Here is a 22,026-nt window from a genome sequence, read left to right on the forward strand (position 1 = left end):
ACTTCTCACATTGCGAGGTCACGTACGGAGTAAAATTCCGACAAACACGTGAACATTACACACTCGTTCACTACATACCGAAAGAATCGCTCAAACATATTCTCTGATACATTAATTACCTAGTCTCGTGTGTAAACATTCGCATGTAGCGGATAATTATGCAGCAAGCGGAAGCACAGCTGGAATGATTGCGTTCCGGGGGCTCTCCGCCGTTTCTGGCGGCTGGCAAACGGCTTGCCAGTGGACATGCTGCTCGATATTAAAATACGCTCGCTTGTTTTCAAATCACAACTCAACTTCAAGAATCTCTTCGGGTCGCGTACATATATGGTTGTCGGGACTAGTCGCTATCCGCAAGTTGGCCGTAATTTGTAAGCGGCAGTGACCACGTCCTTTCGTTTTTCTTCCCTCACTTAGATTGCCTGTATACGTTCTAAACGATACATTTCGACAGAGTCGCCGTACTGAAATAAGTAATGTGCTTAGAGCTACAACCACGTGGACAATGGCTGACATTCGAAGAAAAAAGGTCCCTGCTTTTCTACGTGTAACACCTGGGGTAGGGCGATTAGGCAAGGGGCAGAGAAATTGGTCGCGGTGGCAAGCGCCTTCGCTGAGATAGTACAAATATTGAGCGAAACCGAGGTGCAGCAGCCGCGACGGTTCTACACCGTCTTCGCTACAACCGCCCCGAGGGCAGTCGCGTAACCACTCAGGACAGACAGCCGCCAACAGGCGGTGGCAGGCTACGCCTAGAACACGCCGGTGATAAGCTCGCGGGAATACGAGAAAAGAAAAGGGAGTTCGCACAAAGAAAGGTGGCACGGAGACACTTCCTTTTTTTTTGGTTTTGAACAATGCAAAATGAAGACGCGGTACTGCTGATGCGTAGCCGGGGATCACTGGACGAAAAAAAAAGAGAGAAAAAAGACGATACAGCAAACAGCTCCTCGTTGGCAATGTCTGAGTAGCACCCATCGTCATCCACCTGAAAGGACAGAGAGGGAAATGGGGAAAAAAAAAGCGAAATGAGAACTTATCGCAACATTTTCTTCAGATTGATCTGCTCCAATGTGCTATAATAACCAGTATTTCTGATCAGCCATCCTGTTAAAGTATTGCTATCAATGCTTATATTAAGCTTGAAGCTCGAAAAATAATGTCAAAATTTTGTTGGCAGCAGGTGCTCATCATGTTATACTCCTGTCACACGGCAAATCTAATGTCATTTACAACGAATGACATTCGCTGATAATGCCGTTTGTTTACTGTCACACGGTGAAACGTAATGACATTCGTCGAAAATGACATTTACAAACGAATGAGTTCGCCAAAGTCATTCGCATTCGTTTGGAACCGAATGTGTATCCTCGACACCACGAGTGTACCAGTGTTCCGCAAACAGTACATGCTTCTTTTTTTGTTTTAACAAAAATCACTATTATTCTATCAATTTTATTACCTAATTATTGCTTTAAGACATTGAAGTCCATCACGTGCGTAAATACAGGAAACTACTCTCAATCCAGTGACCAGACAGCCGTCTTTAGCTTTCGCTGCAGCAGTCGTGTTGGTTCGCACCGGAGCATCGGCCGCGGCCGCTTCAATTGACTTGGCGTAAAAGCATGCGCGCGTTTTCCTGTGGCACGCGCCATGAATGAGGATATTAGGAGCCCGCATGCACATCACAACGGCGATGACATGCAACTGCCCTTCTCGTACCACTTTAGCAGATGTAGCGGACGTGCCTATCGCTCTCTTCGCCCTGCTGCTTGCCTTAGCTTTGGCTTGGCTTGACTCGACTTCGTTTGCAATGTCGACAAATTAGTGATCGAACGCTACGGTTTGAAAGCAACGATCACACATAATATTCTAGTGGGATTTATCATCATCATCATCATCATCATCGTCGTCGTCGTCGTCATTATCATCATCATCATCAGCCTGGTTACGCCCACTGCAGGGCAAAGGCCTCTCCCATACTTCTCCAACAACCCCGGTCACGTACCAATTGTGGCCATGTCATCCCTGCAAACTTCTTAATCTCATCCGCCCACCTAACTTTCTGCCGCTCCCTGCTACGCTTCCCTTCCCTTGGAATCCAGTCCGTAACCCTTAATGACCATCGGTTATCTTCCCTCCTCATTACATGTCCTGCCCATGCCCATTTCTTTTTCTTGATTTCAACTAAGATGTCATTAACTCGCGTTTGTTCCCTCACCCAATCTGCTCTTTTCTTATCCCTTAACGTTACACCCATCATTCTTCTTTCCATAGCTCGTTGCGTCGTCCTCAATTTGAGTAGAACCCTTTTCGTAAGCCTCCAGGTTTCTGCCCCGTAGGTGAGTACTGGTGAGACACAGCTATTATACACTTTTCTCTTGAGGGATAATGGCAACCTGCTGTTCATGATCTGAGAATGCCTGCCAAACGCACCCCGGCCCATTCTTATTCTTCTGATTATTTCCGTCTCATGATCCGGATCCGCCGTCACTTACTGCCCTAAGTAGATGTATTCCCTTACCACTTCCAGCGCCTCGCTACCTATTGTAAATTGCTGTTCTCTTCCGAGATTGTTAAACATATTGGAAAATAATTATTAGACAAAAGTGGGTTTGCGGTCTTTTGTTTTACTATCGTCATTGTCAACATTTTCAAATGACACTAGTTTTCGCCGTATGACAGCGCGCTGTTACAATGACATTAATCGCAACAAATGTCATTTGTTGGAAATGACATCAGATTTGCCGTGTGACAGGGGTATTACACTGAATGGGCGAAGCGGATTCCGAAGGTATAGGGCGCATTCACACTTGCGAGTAGCAGAGGACGAGCGGCTCGACAACACCGACGTTCACCGTTGCAAGGGCCACCTCAGCGACTTGCGGGTCACCTAGTCGTTCGAAGCGAGAACTTTCGGGAAGCACGCCGTTCGCGCGCTTGCGGGCGTTTCGTCTACTGTGACCGCGTCTCCCGCATTCGAGCTCGGTGTGCTCTATAGTCCCTCGCTGCTCGCGATGTACCACGACGACCTGAGTGAAGAGGAGGACGTCGTGGCGGTTTTGATGAGCACCGCAGCCGTACAGGCACTTCAAGCACGCAGGCAGAGAAGACGGCGGCGGTGGTGGGCCGGGCATGCAGCCGTCTACTTGCAGATCTACGAGCGCTCGACGAGGAATATTACAGAGAGTAAAACAATAAAGCGCTTGCTCTAAAAGTAATTCCAAGCAAATAAATAACCTGAGAAATGTTGCTTCTTGCACCACACAAGTCCTGCTCTTGCCAGTCTCTCAATATTAATTTCTCAAAAGTGCGTGGTACTCAGAGATAAGCCGAATATCTTCGCAATCTCCAGCCACGCAAGGTCTTTCTTCGATCTGGTCTTGAAATCTGCATGCCTCTTGTCGTACAGAAATGGGTATACTCCTTCACCGCATTCAGGAGCACCTCGGTGGAGTACTTCATGTTTTTTCTCTTCGAGCCAGTTTCGTTTTTTGCCGCCGGCAATGACAACCGGATGCAGAAAGTCTCGCGCGCTACTTTCGTGGCATCGGTGATTGGCTTAGCGGTTTGCGACTCGCAGTCGCAAGGCTGGAAAATGGAGCAGCGTGCGACTGGCCTGCGACCGTCGCTTTTCGACCAGTGCGGCCCTTTGCGACTGTCGCTTTGCAACCAGAACGGTCGCACGACCTCTGCGACTCGCAAGTGTGAACGGGCCCATAGACATACCAGGTACGCGCGCATCCACGCACATGCGGAGAGACCTAAAACGGTGCACTGATCCCTAAAAGCTGCTCGTTGCAAATAGAGGCACGAAAGGCAGGGGTTAGTAAGAGCGCCCACCTGCAAACCCGTGCACGGGCGAGCTCCGGGCTGAGGCGCTCTGCTTCCAGCTCAGCCGTCGGCCAGCGGGGGGGTCACCCACCCGTACTTGTCGTGAGTCTTGACCAGGCTGCGGAAAGAGGACTCGGCCAGCTTCCTGTTGAACTGTTTGCCTGGTTTGGTGGCGATGCGGGCCTGGCCCTTGGACAGCGACGCGGCCACCTGCGATGCATGTTTCGATCGGCCCAGGTAGGTGTGTACTGTCTGTGTAGAACGTTAGTCGAAGACCGAGAAACATTCTAGCGAAACGTCTACGAACGAGCACTGGAGGAAACACCCCGGTTCTTCAGCGTTCAACTAAATTAATTTAGTGTTCCAGTCTCTTCATTCTGTTCCTTGTTTTTGTTTCTCTATCCTCTGTTATGACTGCACATAAAGGCTGTATACACAGTATATATATATATATATATATATATATATATATATATATATATATATATATATATATATATATATATATATATATATATATATATATGCAGGATGTGTACTGTGCTTTCCTTTAGTGCAAATTCTGTATCCCATATGTAACAAATGGTCTTTTTTTATTCGGCTTCCCGACTTCACTCCAATATTCCTAGCGGAATGCACCAACTGCATGCACCAACTAGCCCGACAACGTGTTTTACTGCTGTCCTATACCTCATGTCGAAGAAAGGCTTGAGAAAGTGAGCAGCGTTTTATCTCTACCCTAGATTTAGTCAGTGGTTATTGGCAGGTTCCGTTGACAGACCAGGCGAGTCTATAGGTATGCCGCATTTATTTCTCCCTTGGGAATGTTTCGACCAAAGGTCCGGAGCTTTGGATTGAAAAACGATCCCTATTTTTCCAGCCTTATGGACCGGGTGTTGCGTGGTATGGTTTGCACTGTCGTATGTCGATGATATCGCGATCTTTTCGGCATTATGGACAGAACACCTGACGCATCTGCGAGCCGTACTGGCCCAGCTGCGCGAAGCTAACTACCAAAGCGACGAAGTGCCAACTTGGGCATGACAAAGTGGCTTACTTGGGTCGTGTGATTGGCAAGGCCGCCACCGACCTTAAGAAGTCAAACTAGCTGCGATCGACAGTTTTCCACAACTTCGCACTAAACGCGATATCCGGTCATTTCTTGTGGTAGCAGGATATTATCAGAGACATATTCCGCGTTATTCCGATTTCGCAAACGCTCTGACAGATGCGCTGAGAATAACAGAGCCGCAAACGATACAGTAGGACGAAGCCAAGGAAAGGGCTTTACGTACAGTGAAGAAGGCTCTGACGAGTCGACCAGTTTTAATCGCACCGGATTATTCTAAGCCGTTCATTGTTCAGTGCAACGCGAGTGATCGTGGAATGGGTGTTGGGTCACATGGGAGATAACGCGAGGAGCACCCAGTACTCTACGCCAGCAGGAAGCTCACAGCTCGTGAGGAAACATACAGTGCTTCTGAAAATGAATATGCCTGCGTTGTGTACGTGGTTCAGAAGCTAGCCTGTTACATTGCTGGTTCGAGGTTCACCATCGAGACGGACCACTGTATCTTGAATATGTATCTCAAATACTTGTTGCCTGAGTATCTCGTTTCGTATCGTGATACAACTGCAAAATATCTTTGCCCAGCCCTGCCTGAGCCCGTATTCACAAAACATCTATTGCGTAAATGCCGGCCGCAATTCACCTGGCCGAAAGTCTCTTGATCACACCGTTACACTGGGATGACACTGGAATGCCTCGACCGTTGAAAAGATGTCCTTACGTAAGCGACGTTTTGTGATTTCGGACTACGTCTCAAAACCTGCAGTATGGATTTATTTTTCCAGCTTCATTTTCCCATTTAACTCATCACCCCAAAGACAGGATGTGTGAGACGCCATCAGCATGAATACTACTTTACCTGCTTCAAATATCACCAATATACAGGCGCATGCTGCCCGAGAATGAGCGGAAGGAAATGGCTCGCACCTGGACGAGAATGGCCTCGACCGTGTAAGCAGACGCCCATCCCCGTGGAGTGAGCAGCTCCATGCAGATGGCGCCGCCTTCCATGACGAAGCCGCGCTCGATGTGCGGTGCCAGCACGCGCACGAACGGGGGCGCGAACGGGAAGTTCTCCGGGAAGGAGACGCTCAGCTGGACGCACGACACGCCCGACTCCTGCATGTCGCGCCACAGCGGGCTCTCCGGATCCACCTGGGCGCAAAGCGAGACGCTTCTTCAGCGGGCCGCTGCACCGAAAGTCAGCTCGAAATGAGCGCGTCTCCGTGTTATATGCCAAGGCGCAACAGGAAATGCCGACTCTCGGTGAAGTTGTGTATAACCAGAATCGCATACAGGGACCGTAACCCTGATGTCGGGCGGTCCTTAGCGGAAAGCACAGAGCGCGACTGTGCTGTTGGCAAAACAACGAAGCCCCAACAGGGTACACTCGTACCTGTAAATATTTGCGACATACGTTTATGCACAGCTCCACAAGATGTTCAGCTTTGCAGTTCCCAAGAGGCCTCGACTTGACGAGGACTTGCTAAGCGCATATCGCACCGACACCATGCTTACAGCGTCACCTACCCACACGCGGCTGCCACCTGGATCGTGTCGTGCGGTAGCAGCATGCCGCTCACCTGGTAGAGGCGCACATGCCACTCGTAGAGGTTGTCCTCGACTAGGTCCACGGTGAAGGAAGGCTGCTGGCCGCGGGTCTGCTGTCGCCGGATCTCCTGGAGCTCGCGCATCAGACGGCGCGCGCGGACGGCCGCCTGCTGGGAACAGGGCGCCACGCGGTTGCGGGGGCTGCGCGCCGTGCGGGACGAGGACACGGCTGCGTCCGCTGCGGTGTCGCCGCCTCCGCCGGCGGCGGCAGGGCTCCCCGGGGCACGCGGCGAGGCGCCTTCAGCTGGCTTGCGGGCCGCCTTGCCTTGTCCGCGCTCTGAAAAGGACCCGGCCTCCCGTCTCAGCGCGCGGCGTGAGATGCGCTCGTAGGCGATTCGCACGTGCCTATTTGGGGCACTTCCTTCATCTTGTCCTCTCGCAAAGCCCTTCCACCACGGCTTACACGATGTGAGCAATCACTAAGGGCCGATTTACGCTCGAGCCGCCCATCGCCGCAAGCCGCACCGCACGCTTGCGGTCACTCGAAAGATTGCACGTATCCAGCACTTGTGGACAAATTACCGTTTACATTGTGTACACAGTGTATACCTTACACATTGTAAATCGACATTTGTGCACAAGTGTTTGATACGTGCAATCTTTCGCGCGACCGCACGCGTGCGGTGCGGCTTGCGGCGATGGGCGGCTCGAGCGTAAATCGGCCCTAACCGTGCCCCAATGCCCAGCTGGCGACTCCTTGGGTTCCGATCGAGACTGACGACACCGCGATGTATGCGTTGCCTCGATGCTCGCCTCCGAGCTCCCGCGTGCCCGAAGCTACCACATACCGTATGTGTTTGCGTTCAAGCCCAGGGCCCCGCACAAGAATCTGCAACCAGTCACAATTATCCCTCTGGTACGTTCCGTTGTTGTACATCTTTGGAGTAGTTTTTCACGGAACGGAGAACTGCAAATTTCGCAATGTCAATAACCCGAACCGCAAATTAGGATACTTTGTATTGTATTGTATTGGGTTTTATGGCGCATAAGCAACTTAGGCCAAATTAGGATACATTTGCCCGCTTGAAGGGACACATTGTGCCCCTGCCAGCGGGTAAACTTATTTTAAGTGCCTTCGACTGCAAGATGCTTCGGCCCTGAGAGTAAATGAAATGAAAGTGAAGACAGTGAGTGAGCAGTGCACAGTCGCATTCATGTGAGGACAAATTTTGAGCATTGCTTACGTGAAAATTCGTTCGTTTGTATGACTGGGGTTGCTAAGTCATGGCAAGGGGTATACACTGCAGTATAGAGCTGCGAGTTGGGACTGCCGAACTTTCCTTATATATCTTTTGTAACTCGGACCGATAATTTATAGCGTGTAGCGCAATTCGGCCTGTTCATGTGGATTACGTATTGCTGTCCAGGTAGCGAATTAAAAATATTCAACAATTAACTTCGTGATATGATATTCGGCATATAATGCAAATTGAAACTGAGAAGTAGTGAGATCATGTCTGCTTAGCAGAAAAAAGATTGGTAGCCCATTCGATATATCCGTCCGAAAAATCAGTTAAACGATATATTTGCATTCCATTTAAGATTGTCCCGAACCTCTAGAGGGAGCAGCATTCCGGGCAAGTTGGTAATCCATTGCTTAAATAATATTGCGCGACATAAAAAACGACACGGACGTGAAAGACGACGACACACCAAGCGCAAACTTTCAACTAAGTTTATTGTGCCACTGCGTCAATGACGCAGTGGCACAATAAACTTAGTTGACGCAGTGGCACAATAAACTTAGTTGAAAGTTTGCGCTTGGTGTGTCGTCGTCTTTCACGTCCGTGTCGTTTTTTATGTCGCGCAATATTATTTAAGCTCTAGAGGGATTCTCTTGTGAAACTGGAACACCAAAGCATCTTCTAGCACTTTTTAAGGACGGGTGCGTCGAAAGCCGTGCTACTCTTCAGAATTCTGCTTACTGATCGGCTTCAATTTCGTAATTGCACCACGTGGCCTAGGTAAGATTAATAATTAAAGAAGGTAATTATAGTGAACTTTCATTTAGCTACCTCAACGGTGCCATTTATTATGCAGGTAATTTTCGCCTCTTCTAATCTATACCTGTAAAGGCTGAATAGCGCTGTCACTGACAATAAAAATAATCCTCTACAATAATAAGAAGGAAATCTCCTCAAGTTTAAAAAGAGAGCTATGTAAAGAAGCTGTTTAGCTTATCCTCTCCGAACCGCTTCAAGCGGCTTGCACGATCACTCCGCAAAAGAGCTAAGATACAATGATGTTGAACGGAACGGCAAAACTGGTGCTAGGAGGGGGGGCAGGTAGTAGGAGGCAAGCATGCTCGCGTGAACTCGATCCGTGCAGCCTCTCCACGAATCCGCGCGCGAACGGCGCCCGCACCAACAGGGGCAGCGCAGGCACGCAGATATGTACAGGTATAATAAGCCGCTTCCAAAAAAAGCTGCGCTGACATCAAACGTACAGGCGTCCTATGGAAACGCATACTCACCGGAGGAAGCCTTTCCGGCGCACATGCTGAGCAGGCGGCTGCCGCCCTCGGCGCTCTTCTTCTTGGGCTCATTGTGGTTGGCGCCCGTGCTCAGCCGGTGGCGATCGCCGCGGAACAGCTTGCGCAGCGCGGCCGCTGCCATGGATGCTGCTGGCTTGGACGCGCCGCGGTTCCGGCCTTTCAGCTTCAGGCGCCCACTGAAGTACCAGCGCGGCGAACGGTGCAGCGTCACCGCGGCATCGCCCTGCAGCGGGTCAGAAGGGACACCCGTGAACGCCGAGCACAGCGCGCGGTCGCCCGTCGTACTGTAATCGCTCTGCAGCTCAAGCCGCGTACATGCTGCGCGAGGTCTGCAGGCGAAGGTAATGTAAGGTAGAGCGAGGTCTCAATTGCGGTGATCAGATGAAACGTATTTCGCCAGCATATCTATTACGGTCCTGTTCTGTAACCATATCTGTAATATAAGGGTCAGGCCGTTGGTTTCTGGATGGTAGGAGGTGGTAAGCTGATGCGTAATAGTGCACACGCGCATGATATCATCAATGACCTTGGACAGGAAGTTACGGTCTCGGTTTGTGAGCACTTGACGTATAGCTCAATGCATCAAGATGACTTCAGGTAGCAGGAAATCTGCCACATCAGCTGCGTAGCTGTCTGGTCGCGTAGTCAACAGCGACAGCAAGCCACTTGTTTCCCGACGAAGATGTCGGAAAAGGGCCCAGGAGGTGCGAGCTAACACAACCAAATGGCACTACCGGGATTTCAAATGGCTGCAGGTAACCAGGGGAAAGCAGGGATGGATTCTTGCGGCTTTGACATGGCTCACAAGCTGCGACGTAACGTCGCACAGAACGTGCAAGACCGAGCCAGAAGAAGCGGGGGCATACTCTGTCGTAAGTTCGAGATACGCCGAGATGTCGCGCGGTGGGCGTGACGTGAAGTTCCTTTAGAACGGTCGAACGGAGGTGCGTTGGCATGACAAGAAAGAGATCGGGGACTTCGGGATGAACATACGACGGTACGAAGTACTATCCCGGAGAACCAAGAGGCGTAAGGAAGTTTCGTCGGGCGCGGATTCAAAACGATCGATGAGCGCTTTGAGTGGGGCATCACAACGTTGCTCGTCGGCGATACGGAGGAGCTGTGACACGCAGTAAACACAAGCGACATTCTAGACGTCAGGTACGTCAGAGCTGTCGACGGGGTAACGCGACAAACTATCCTTGCGAATCAAGGATAATTTGTCTAACTTAAACTAAATTTGTGAATCACATAATATGAAAACTCTTGGAGCCTCAAAGTCCAACGGCAAGGACGGCCCGTGGGATACTTCAGGGAGGAAAGCCAGCAGAGAGCATGATGGTCAGTTACTACGGAAAAGGGACGGTGGTAAAGGTAAAGATGGAACAAGCAACCACCCAGACAACAGTAAAGCATTCCTGTTCCGTATTAGAATAGTTACGCTCTGATTGCGAGAGAAGGCGGCTGGCATGAGTGATATCGCGATCGTGGCCACGCTGACGCTGCGCTAGGACAGCGCTTGCACCATTACCACTGGTATCCGTGCGCAATTATGTTGCGGAATTAGGGTGGAAGTGGGCGAGTATCGGTGGTGAGGTCAAACGCGTGATGACAGAAAGCGGCAGATTGTGGATGTCTCCATGAGAAGGGTACACCTTTCTTCAAGAGGTCAATCAGAGGGCGAGCAATAGTGGCAGAATCTTAGACAAAGCGGCGAAGGTAAGAACATAGCCCAACAAACCTGCGAACATCTGCGGCTGACTTCGGCACCGGAAAGCCTCGGACGGCACGAATTTGGCCGGGGTCAGCTTGTGTACTCCAAAAGCGCCGACAAGACGGCCCAAAACCTTAATTTGGCGGCGGCCGAAGCGACATTTCCATGAGCCGAGTTGGAGCCTCGCCTTACGAAAAACGACAAGTATGGTTGAGGGACGTTCGACGCGAGTGTCAAATGTTGGTGAAAAACCAATAACGTCGTTGAGGTAGCACGGGCATGTGGACCATTTGAAAACTTGAAGCCAAGAGTCCATCATGCGCTCAAAAGTGGCCGGCGCGTTACATAATCGAAAGGCCATAACTTTGAACCGGAAAAGACCATCGGGCGTTATAAATGCGGTCTTTTCTCTGCCCATATCGTCGACGGCGGCCTGCCAGTATCCAGATATCGATGGTCAATAGAGGAGAAGTAGCTGGCCCCGACAGTCAAGGGCGTATTCAGTTCGTGCAGCGGATACATGTCTTTCTCAGTCACCTTGTTCAGATGGCGGTAATTCCCACAGAAGCGTCATGTCCTGTCCTTCTTCTTAACCAACACTACTGGTGACGCCCGCGGACTCGAAGAAGGCTCATTGATGTTTTTGTCGAGCATCTTGTTAACCTCAGTTTGAATTACCTGGCGTTCCGCTAGAGATACTCGATATGGTGGGCGGTGAACAGGAGCAGCATCGCCAGTATTAATATGGTGCTTGACAGCAAGCCTGAGGGGCGATTGTCAAAGTTGAAAACATCCCTGTACGAAAACAAAACACGGTAAAGGTATTCGGCTTGTGCAGGTAAAAGGTCTGTCGCAATAATTTTCAGTATCTTGGGATCAGCACTAGAGGTAAACTTTAGACACTTGGTATGCTCAAGACCATGCGTCGTGTGAGAAAGCCGCCGCGTGATGGTCATGTAAAGGCTCAAGTGTGGCGAGGCAAATTCCTTGACGCACAATTTGCTTGGTTAAACCGAAGTTTACGACAGGGATGCAAGTCCGTTCTTTGGCAGCGCGCACACAAACGAAACACGAGAAAGAAGACAGGACAAGCGCTGGTCTAAGAACTGAAAGTTTTATTTGAAGAGAATTATTATATTCCTAGTAATCATGAAAGTCACGTAGAGTACACGTAAAAAGCCATGGTACACTCACGAGCGATCAATGAACGAGATTTCATCATAAGTCAGCCATCAGTTTCCCTGGCAAATGAAGAGATCTCGTTCATTGATCGCTCGTGAGTGTATGATGACTTTTTACACGTAAATATGTATATATTTTTTAGTCATTGGCTCCTTTTTTATGCTGTTTTACAGACTGAATCACAGGAGACCGTCTCAACGCACGCGTGCTCCTTCAATTTCGTTTCACGCTCATCGGGTTGCGAAGCAATTACATAAATCCGCTGTGGATATGAATAAAACTCATGCCTACAGGAGTGCCGGCAGGCGTTCCTTTAGCTTATTGCATTTGGCAGCGGCAGGTAGATTTTCGGTATACTCGCTTACGCCAGGGAGCAAAAATGGACTGTATACTCACAGGGATTTGAGCCTCTAGCAATAGTAATTTTTTTTTTGATTTCAGGTGCCTGGTTCGTTTTCTTCCTTTCAAAACTCAAAGGCAGTTGCGTGAAAGGAGCACTACGTTAACAAGGTCCGCCGCCTTGGCCGTGAGCCGCGCTGCATGCCTAACACTCCCAGGGCTCATTCTCACGCTCATACTAATAGCCAGAACGTGGCCGGGAAGATAGCGCCGAGGTACAGCCGGCGTATATAGCACAGCCGGCGTATAATGCGGAAGATGTGGCTTGTAATCCCACCTGCGGCAAGCTAGCCTTTTGTCCACTTTCATTTCCCTTTGCCTTGTACTTCTACGTTTCAGTTAAGCATGCGATTTAATTTTCCCCGCGATTTAATTCTCTGGCTTCGCTGTCTGTTTCTTTGTATGACTATGAGCAATAAAAATCGATCCCCTCGGATTCCCTTATTCTTCTTGCTCATCAACAAAAAGTTACTATCGAGAGGAACGTTAACAAGAAGGTACTCGATAAGGCATTTAACAAATAATGAGACGCACTTTCAAGGCAGACGCTGCAATGTGAAACATGTTCGAAAAAGAAAAGACGGAATGAATTAAGGGAGGAAGTTTGAATAAATAGGACATGACGCAGTACGACTTCCCCATATTAATTGAAAAAATTCCCCATTTTCAAACCAGTGAGCAGGCTATGCCACCCGAAAACGGGTCGCTTAGTCAACGCCGCTTGCTCGCTAAGGCTACCAAGATGGCGCTCGCCCGACCGCTCCTTTTCTTGCGACGAAACCTAGCTAAAGGAAAAGATAAAACTAAGAACAGAAAAAAAAGTGCCGGAGTGAGGTTGAAGGTGGCGCATGACAGACTGAGGAACAGAGCGCGGAGACACGTGCTGATGAGCGTAGAGCAGTCGTTAACACAGGCCCGAAAGGTGGCGTGGGCGGGGCTGTCGTCAGGCATAATCCCCTGCGGCAGTTCGCGTTGCGAAACAAGCATAAGCGCGGCCCGCCTGACACGCGCGCCGGATCTGTCCCAAACACTCATCGGCTTTTCCTAGCCAATGCAGCGTTCAGCATGCTACGCACGGGGCGTCGCAAATGACCACGTTAACGGGATCGGCCGACGTTTCTGCGGGCTTCGATCACTGGTTGCCACGGGCGCTTTGGCTCTTGCAGACTGGATCCCATCGGAAGAGAAGAAGAGAAAAAAGAGGGGGGAAAGAGGGGGGAAAGAGGCGGGAAAAGAGGGGGGAAAAGAGGGGGGAGGGGATGTACGAAGGCATCGAAGGTTAACAGCCGCGAAATATTTCACTCTATATGCGATCATGCATTCCTAGAAGCTGGCGCAGCACCGCAATAGCCTCTTGGTTGCTTTTTCACTTCAGAGGAAAAACGATAATAGGCCAAGCTTCCAACTGCCAACTCTTCCTTGCTGAGGATTAGTTTCAGCGGCATTTTTAACCGTCCGTTGCACGCCACTGCGATATTATACAAGTCATCGCGAGCTAAATAAGGGAAAGCGGACCAATCGCAGAAGCCGGCACGTCCCTCTTCGTCCTGTTATCTGTTTTCAGTGCGCTCGCTCGACCCATCGAAACCCTCTCCACTTGGGCGTGCTCCTCGCCTCTTGTCAGTCAATTGCATAAGAAAAACCGCTAAATGTTATTCGTTTTGAAAGCGAACAAAAGTGACCTCCTATAAACGAGGCGAGCGTTTGATTGGGCTGTTCAGGCAACACTGCGGGTCACCGCATGATGCTTGCGTCGGCGGTTACGTAACTTTGACATACAGAGATGCGGTATAAAAACATATTGGAGTAGTTTTACGTTATAGGGCCCCAGGGCCCGTATTCACAGAAAAGTTCCTAAGCTAGAACTGTTCGTAAGAGCAGCTGCCAGCCAATCCTGCGCGTTAACAGGTTGATAAAGAAAAATAAGAAAAAGAAGGGTGGTTGCTCATGTCTGCTGCCCCATTCCTGAACGACCAAAAAACTGGCGAGAGGTGTTGCAGAACGTCCTTAACGCGTTCTGCCAGCTGCATGAGCTACACGAAATTATCGCTCTGTTTACTTCCTTTACATGAAGTGTAATTGCACAGTTGCATTTCTATCAGCAGACTACACGATCAAGAGGACAGACAAAGAAAAGGGTCTCTCATGATGACTGCGCGCTTAGGCTTGTGAACGAACCCATGGAATTGCTGGACAAGGTGCGCCACTTCTGTGCCATGACGCCTGTATTTCTATTGAAGCTCCGCCTCCCTAACAAATATTACAGCAAGGTCACCACACAGAATATGCGCATATACAGAGCACAGACATCGTACGCTTTCTTCATGAAGCTTTTTAGTGAACTTGTGTGCGTCACTTCTAGAGAATTTCTGAGCGCTGCTATTAACCCACTGGAACACTACTTTTCTTTCACTTGCTCGATCGCGTGCGAAATGTTTCCCAGCGTATCGAGTGTGGGTAATGCAGCACCGACAGCCGCGCATGCTACGAGCAATGAGAGCCGAAAAATAACAATAAAGGGAAATGACAATACGGGAATCCACGTCCCACCAGAAGCTAGCGATGAAGCCGGGAGAGAAAAAAAAGTGTGAGAAAACGAAACTACCCCACCGAAAGCGATCTACGTATGCAAAGATATCAACGGAGCGCTGTCAGCTTGGATGCGAACTGCATACAGACGCCACTAGTTTCGCAAAGCTGGAGGACAGAGCGGGGTCATCGTGCCGCAATAACACGACAGCGCAGGATAAATGGCAATCGCACACTATGGCATCGGTGACCATCTGCCGGGGGAAGGGGGAGCCCGCCGAATTAGTCTCTATAGTCATTTCACGCAGTCAGATAGCGACGCCCACCGTTTCCATGCATCACGAAACGATGCCAGCGCGGCCTCTCGTGGTATAGCATGGGTAGTTGTAGCAGAAACGCTCTCTCGAGCCCTATAGTGTGCGGTTATTGCTAGGATATTGTTAGGGGCCTCGAAATCGTTACTTCTTTACTTTACTATTGGTATAGACTATTCAGTTAACTAAAACAGTTTTTTCACAACCTTCCTAACTTCGTTCTACAAGAACGGTCGTTGACCGGCGCGTTTGGATCAAGCAATTACGCACTCTATACAAACCGCACTTTTTGTCTGCACTGCTGCAGTAATTGCCGGCTGTGGTTGCCCGCTTCTGTCGCTTCCGCGCTCTGCTGAAGTGTGAAGATGCGAGGAAGGAAGCTATGCAGCGCGAGACCGAAAAGTGGAGAAACACTAAGCGCCATCTATTCTATACCGCGGTTTAAAGTATACTTGCGCGAAACCAAGAGGCCTGTCGCGGCGCCCGAAGCGCGCAGCCGTCCGGTCAAGCATGCGGCCAAGCTACGCTGGCGAGTCTACAGACGCCTATGAAGGAACCAAACATTCCTCTGGCCTCGCAGGCCCTTGGATGGAGCCAGTCAATTCTCAAAGCTTCCTTCACACTTCCACACTAGAGGAGTTCCTACGAAGGAGAAGGAGCGCTTGCCACACTTCTGAGTTAAAGATTATATATAAAAGTCATGGTCGCATATTTTAGATGCATGTTCATGTTTCTGAGCACGCAACGCTTCTCACTACAGCATTGCAGCAAGTTTTTTTTTCGTTAAATTATAATTGCTCAACGTTTTCGTATTGCAGCACATATAAGAGCGCGTTCTGCCTGCAGTGTAAAAATAAATACGAGGCGAGAAGGCAAATATAAAACACGCATATGCAACGCAATATTGGAGCCTAAATGACGCGAATCTTGCTTGAGTTTAGCGAGGTAGCTGCAGCAGCGGAGGACACGAGCACAGCCTCGTCGCCTGCGTAGCTGCCTGCGTCATGATGACGAAGGCGATGTATGATATGCTTGCCGACGGAAGAATGTTGAGTGGTGCATGGGCACGCAGAAGTGCGACACATATCTAAATACATGTGTGGCTGCATAGCTCTGGTGCCAGAGCGGCAGATACACAATCAGCTTGACTGGACAACAATGGGCTCGCACCCAGTGGTATATAGTCGTACATACACAGTGTCGAAGTTGTCTGTTCGGCCACATACCAAGTGAACCAGGTTGTCTACTCGGCCAGACGGCAGCCAGCATATACCGAGTGTACGAAGTTGTCTATGTATATCTACAAACATATCTGGCGAGTAAACGGCGACGAACGCCAAACCAGGGGGAACCGGCAAAGAAAGATTCGCTTTACAAACGCTATAGTAAGTCTTCGCTACAGCCTTGAGGTGCGTGTGGAAGCTTATGTTCAACGCAGCTCCTGCAATCCGACAGCTCGCGATCTCGCGCAGCCTGCATGGCGTTCCTGCGGTCGCTTCACGTGGTGCTCGTGCGTTTCCTTCCCCGACCGCTGCGCTGTCACAGCTACATTAGAGGAGGATCACGGCGCGGAAGCTCTGTACGCTCACGCCTGGTTTGTTTTAGTCGCGTTTCTGCCGTTTTATGCGAAGCATATTACGAGAGCTCAACCCAGCTCCTCAGGCGCGGCGGTGTCGCCTTCAATACCACGTGACACCGTGACGTCACGACAGAGGAAAAACGGGGCTCCAACTCGCGCCGTCGCTCGCGGCGTCGCGGCGGTATATAAGCAGCTGCGCTTGCCTCTGCTAGACACTCACGAGGTGAGATGCCTCCTGGAGACAGAGCTGCTCGTTGGAATGAGAAGCGAAGGTTGCGGCGTGCTACAGAGACTGATTTTCTAGGTGGCTTTGGCTCAACTCTTGCAAGATGGGCTGGGTGGGAATCGAACCAGGGTCTCCGGAGTGTGAGACGGAGACGCTACCACTGAGCCACGAGTACGATGCTTCAAAGCGGTACAAAAGCGCCTCTAGTGAATACGGTGTTGCCTTAGAAACGAGCTGTTTCTAAGGCTCAGGCGTGCGTCGCTTGCTCAGGCGCACATTTCGTTGCCGCGCCGAACGCTGCGTTGCTCGACGCTCACCGCGTCCAATGCGGGGCGCGTAGTCGCTGCGCCGTAGCCCATTGTCTTACACCCCTTGGCGGGTCGACGGGAACGCTGTCGCGTTCCACTCTAGAAGGCGAAGCAGAGTAACGCATGAGTTGTTTCTTCGTCTAGCCGAACCAAATATAGCCAAGCAACAGCAGTTCACCAGGCTAAACAGTGGTTCAACAACTAAAATAAAGGCTAGTATGCTTCGCATCCTGGGCTTAACCTTGGCTAAGCCACAGCCATTTTTTCTTGCACCAGTACTTCTGACGCCTCATCCGCAGCCTGGCTGCAAGCTACGCAAGCGACCGGGGATGCCGCATCGCGTTCCCGTTGTCCGGCTCCGTTTGGCACGCATCGGGCAGCCGTGCGTACGCCTCTAGTTAAAGCGGTGCTGGCTCGAGCCATCTTGTCCAGCGTGGGCGTCTCCTTGACTATCTGGGTGCTTCATGCTCGCGTCTTCGCCGTGTACTCGCTTGAGCGAGACCGGCCCATATATTCTAGCCACCTGGGCACTAAATGAGAAACGTAACAGAAACACTAGGCTTCAGCGCCACTTCTAGCTCTTTAACCACAGTGGTTTGATCCGTAGCGAAGTTAAAGCGGACACAGACGCCGCTCTTATCCGTCATACGTCTTGACGGTGCGTACCAGTGTCACTTAAACACCTTAATGCACATTATATAGACGTAACTGGCGACGGACGCATCGCACAAGTAGCGCGCGTTAAATATCTTCCTCAGAGTGTCTTGCTTACTTGTTCAACTGGCCCACCTGTCCATATGACGATCACGCAGTGCCCACGTAAAACCAATACGGAAATAAATTTCTTGAGCAGCCGGCCCCACACATTATTCCCAGCACGCTATAGAGCAACGAAATCATGCATGCAGTCTCAGTACTACTTTTGGAAAGTACCGCTGTCCTCACTAAAGGCGCATTCTGACGTCCCAGCGTCTCCAGTCCGTTTCATTTGATCACTCGCCGAACAGGCCGCATCCTGGACTCAGAATCACGGGCACACGCCGATGTCATTCCTCCCGCAAGAGCGCACACCGACGGCGAACCAAGCCATTCTGCCACAAAAAAAAAAGAAAAAAAAGAAAAAAAAGAAAAAAAGAAAAACAAAAGAGCTTGTTCCTAAGGCGCCACGACGTTCTGAGAAGCCCTGCGAATCACCCTCCGCCAGAGGTTGGCCTCCTAAAGCAAGCGGATGTCAGAACGCCGATACAGAGTGCGCGCGCGGCCCGCCTCGAGCTACTTGCCTGACCAGAACCGTCGGTGTCCACAGCGGAGCCCTCGGCCTGTGCGACCGACCCTGACTCCTCGCTGTGCACCGATTCAGCGGGACCGCCGTGGTCCGCTGCGTTCTCCGCGGCTTCCTGGCCTTGACGCCCGTCGGCGTCGTCGCTGCTCCCCTGTTCGGCTGGCGGATCGAGAGCCTGGTCGTGACGCGTGGCTGCGTCGTCGGTGCCTGCCTGGCCCTTCTCTGCTTGCCGATCGCGAGCCATCAGCGACATGGAGAAGCCCGGCTCAGGCGTCTCTCGCAGGCACGCACTACGACGGGCAGCTCGGCGATCACGTCGGCGTTCGCTCCGGTGCTGCCGCGTGAGCGCGCGCCTACGTGCTTTTCGAACGCGCAAGGCCCGGTCGTTGGTTCGGTGCCCCCTGGCGGCTCCCACCAACAAACTTCTTCTTCGTCTTACCTTCTGAACATATCGCACGGATCAAGCCCCCTCGACTTTTTCTTCTTGTGCTGAATAAAGTATGTGTTTGAACAGAGATCACTGCTTGATATAAATTTTCAACTTAATAATCGCCGCAGTTTCTGTCTGCGTCAGAGAAGACGAAGAAGAATCACCCGCTCTAAGATGTTATAGTACGGGAGAGGAAGACGACGATACGTCGCTGTGCGATTATGGCATTCCTATTGTTTTTGTATTTCTTAAAAGGAAACCGAATAAGAATCAAGTGCATACGCATTGCAAAAAAAAATCTCCAAAGAAACAGCAAAGGAAATGCAGCAGAGTGTTCCGGCTACCTGATGCGCAAGCGGCATGCCACCCAACGGCCTGACGCCTAATTTCAGGCTCTCCGGCATGCGCAGCGGGCCGAACCAAACACGTCGATGCATCGCGGATCGAGGACTACAAGAGCAGGATTCACGTGGCTGCTGAGCACGCGCTGTCCGCGCATGGCTCCCTTCTGGCGTTCGTTAGGGAAAGGCAGTCTTGTTCAAACGGCACGACCAAGTTTACTTTCGGACGCCGTGAACGCCATATTTAAGACTTCACCGCCTTCGGGATCGGCCCACGAAAGAAAACTGGTCTGACAATGCCGCGAGTGCTGTTCGCATTAAAATAATGACAGCAATGACGACGGGTCGCCCTGTCTGATTCGATGCATGTGCCTTTCTTAATTTGTTTGGTTTCAAGTTTATTTGCAGTTTGTCCGTGTTTGTTTAGAGCAGACTGCAACGTTAAACTATTACCTGTTAATTCGCATAAAATATTTACGTATCACCTGCGTATTGGTTCTTCAGCACAGTGCATTATGTAACAAAATCTGCGTAAGACTAGACTGAGCTAAAATGAAAGCTCGTGATTTTCTCTCGAAAGCTACTACTGTTCCGTTGCATCATCATCCCATAAAATGAAACACCTACTGCAGTTGGTGACAAGATCAAATTTCTAGGCGTTCTTCTTCTTCTTTTTTCTTCGGCACTACGATGGAATTAACCATGCACTGTTCTCCGGAAGTTGTCATACCCGGTGAATTAAATCGTAAATCAAGATGTCCTGAAAGTTCAGTTTAAATGGCGATACATAACGCGTTATTTGTATCACATATTAACTACTGTCATATTGTGTGAGACACTATACAAATGATACGAATTTAAAGAAAGCGAGTTGCAGGAACAAATACTGCGTGTTGTTGATAACGCCCTGCGCAAGCAAACACACCGAACACACTTCGAAACATTTAAATAACCAGGATCCATGAAATGTACTTGAATTCTACGGATATATTATTACAGTAACGGGCGAAATGACCAGTTTCTTGAATGAATACTAGAGTGCTTAGACGAACGTGTTCATTTACCCATGAAACTATATATAATCGAAACTTGGTAGAGTGTACTGTTTTAGAACAAGTTGTAAGCCAGAAACGTTGATAAAAAAGATTTTGTCATTGCCTATATTGAATTCCAACTACACGTGAGCGGTGAGCAGTGCGCCTTTGCAATTTTCTCTTCCGTGCCAGTAACGACGCTGGCAATGGCCATAACCATTTGACACGGACACACCTTTATTTTTCTGACTCGTATCGTTGAAATGCGATCTCGTTTGTTCCAGAGGCTTCGCGAACTTTTTGTGCTGCACATTTTTGTTATGCTCTGAATATCGTTCGACGGGGGCGAAACGCAAAAAAACGCTCGTGCGCTTAAATTTACTTAAAGAACACCAGGTGGTCAAAATTACTCTGGAGTTCTCCACTATGACGAGCCTCATAATCAGTTCGTGGTTTCAGCACCTAGCAGCCCAGAATCTAATAGTACCACATTGTATAGTTGACGGGAAGAAAACCGAGGGCCCGATTTTTATTAGTCGTATAACGTATTTCATCCGTGTACTATGCGAGATCGTGCGATATTGTGAATTCTGCAATTTATCTTTGTTTGGTGCACAGCGTTATCTCCGATTGCCTGCATGTTCTCGTGTTTACAAGATCTGTGTAATTTCTCTCTCTCTTCTTTTTTTTTTTTTTTTCCTCGAAGTGATGGTCCGGTAGCTATGCTGTGCTAAGTGATGTATAGTTGAAAGGGGTAGGGTGCTTTTTCGGCTGCATTTTATAGCTTTCTTTTTTTGGCTGCCGCTTTCAAACCAGTTGAAAAATAAAGTTCAGACTTTCATTTCCTGTCCATTTTGCCTCTTGTAAAGCGGACATTCACGCAAGGAAAAATTGACATTCACTTGAATGAAGCGGGTTTTTACAAAAGGACCAAGCTCGGAAGCTAGCTTCGCAGCTGAAGACGAATTGGTCCTGGTCTAAGGATAGCTCGGGACCGTGACCCCTTCCGACGCAGTGGCTATCTCAGTTGAGCTACGCTGAGCTAACCAGAGGAATCGAAGATGGCAATGTGAGGCCAAACTAACCGACTACTCGAAGCGCTGGAAGCTTGATGTAAGCGAAAATTTCAAATAAATTCTGTAGAAATCCACAAAGTGAAACACGAAACTTCCCCCGCTTTGCGGATTTCCGCCGACCTTACTTGAATAGAGCGGATACTCACTTTGATGCCCGCCACGTTAATTATACTGCCGCATCATCTCGTTTGCCATTCGGAGCTTTATTGTACCTTATACGTTATTTTTTTTCTTTCAAAATATACTCATATTGTGAATTGACATCGAGGAAAAAGAGTCGAGTGCAAACCACTCGTCCAAAAACACTTTGCCCATGCGTGTCTTCGCAAGCACGCCACTTGAGGTGAGTGCAACGAAATAATGCTGCGTTGTACCGGCAGGTTGTGTTACACCTACATGCGCACTTTTGCTCACTCTTCAGGTTGCACTAGGCACAGTGGTGCATTGAAAGCGTTGCAGACTCCGCATCTCCGTGCGTTTCTCTCCCACCTGCAAGTCGATTTCAGTACAAGACTCGTTCAGTCGCAAGTTTTGCACGAGCGAGAAGTCTTTTTCGTTTGCAAAGGCTGTTCGGTCTGTGCGCTTATGCATTAAATAAGAATGT

The 22,026-nt window shown here is 49.7% G+C and overlaps 1 protein-coding gene and 1 long non-coding RNA gene across 4 annotated transcripts in view; one reads left to right on the forward strand and one right to left on the reverse strand.

Moving 5' to 3' along the window:
* LOC139052896 (uncharacterized) overlaps positions 1 to 22,026 on the forward strand; it is a 186,053-nt gene that overhangs the window by 64,120 nt on the left and 99,907 nt on the right. The window lies entirely within an intron of this gene.
* Positions 815 to 22,026, reverse strand: part of LOC139052886 (ubiquitin-conjugating enzyme E2Q-like protein 1) — a 177,635-nt gene continuing 156,423 nt past the window's right edge. For 2 of the 3 annotated variants that reach the window (XM_070530046.1, XM_070530043.1), the window contains exons 2-6: positions 8,988 to 9,231; positions 6,487 to 6,791; positions 5,831 to 6,058; positions 3,844 to 4,044; positions 815 to 988 (exon numbers count right to left, since the gene is read on the reverse strand). In XM_070530046.1, the coding sequence (XP_070386147.1) occupies positions 3,895 to 4,044; positions 5,831 to 6,058; positions 6,487 to 6,791; positions 8,988 to 9,129 (825 nt within the window). In that variant the 5' untranslated portion in view covers positions 9,130 to 9,231 and the 3' untranslated portion in view covers positions 815 to 988; positions 3,844 to 3,894. Of the gene's footprint in view, positions 989 to 3,843; positions 4,045 to 5,830; positions 6,059 to 6,486; positions 6,792 to 8,987; positions 9,232 to 18,539; positions 18,917 to 22,026 lie in introns of those variants that run through there. The other variant, XM_070530035.1, reaches the window with a different exon arrangement.

Source organism: Dermacentor albipictus, chromosome 1 (assembly GCF_038994185.2).
Source record: "Dermacentor albipictus isolate Rhodes 1998 colony chromosome 1, USDA_Dalb.pri_finalv2, whole genome shotgun sequence".
Lineage (NCBI taxonomy): Eukaryota > Metazoa > Arthropoda > Arachnida > Ixodida > Ixodidae > Dermacentor > Dermacentor albipictus.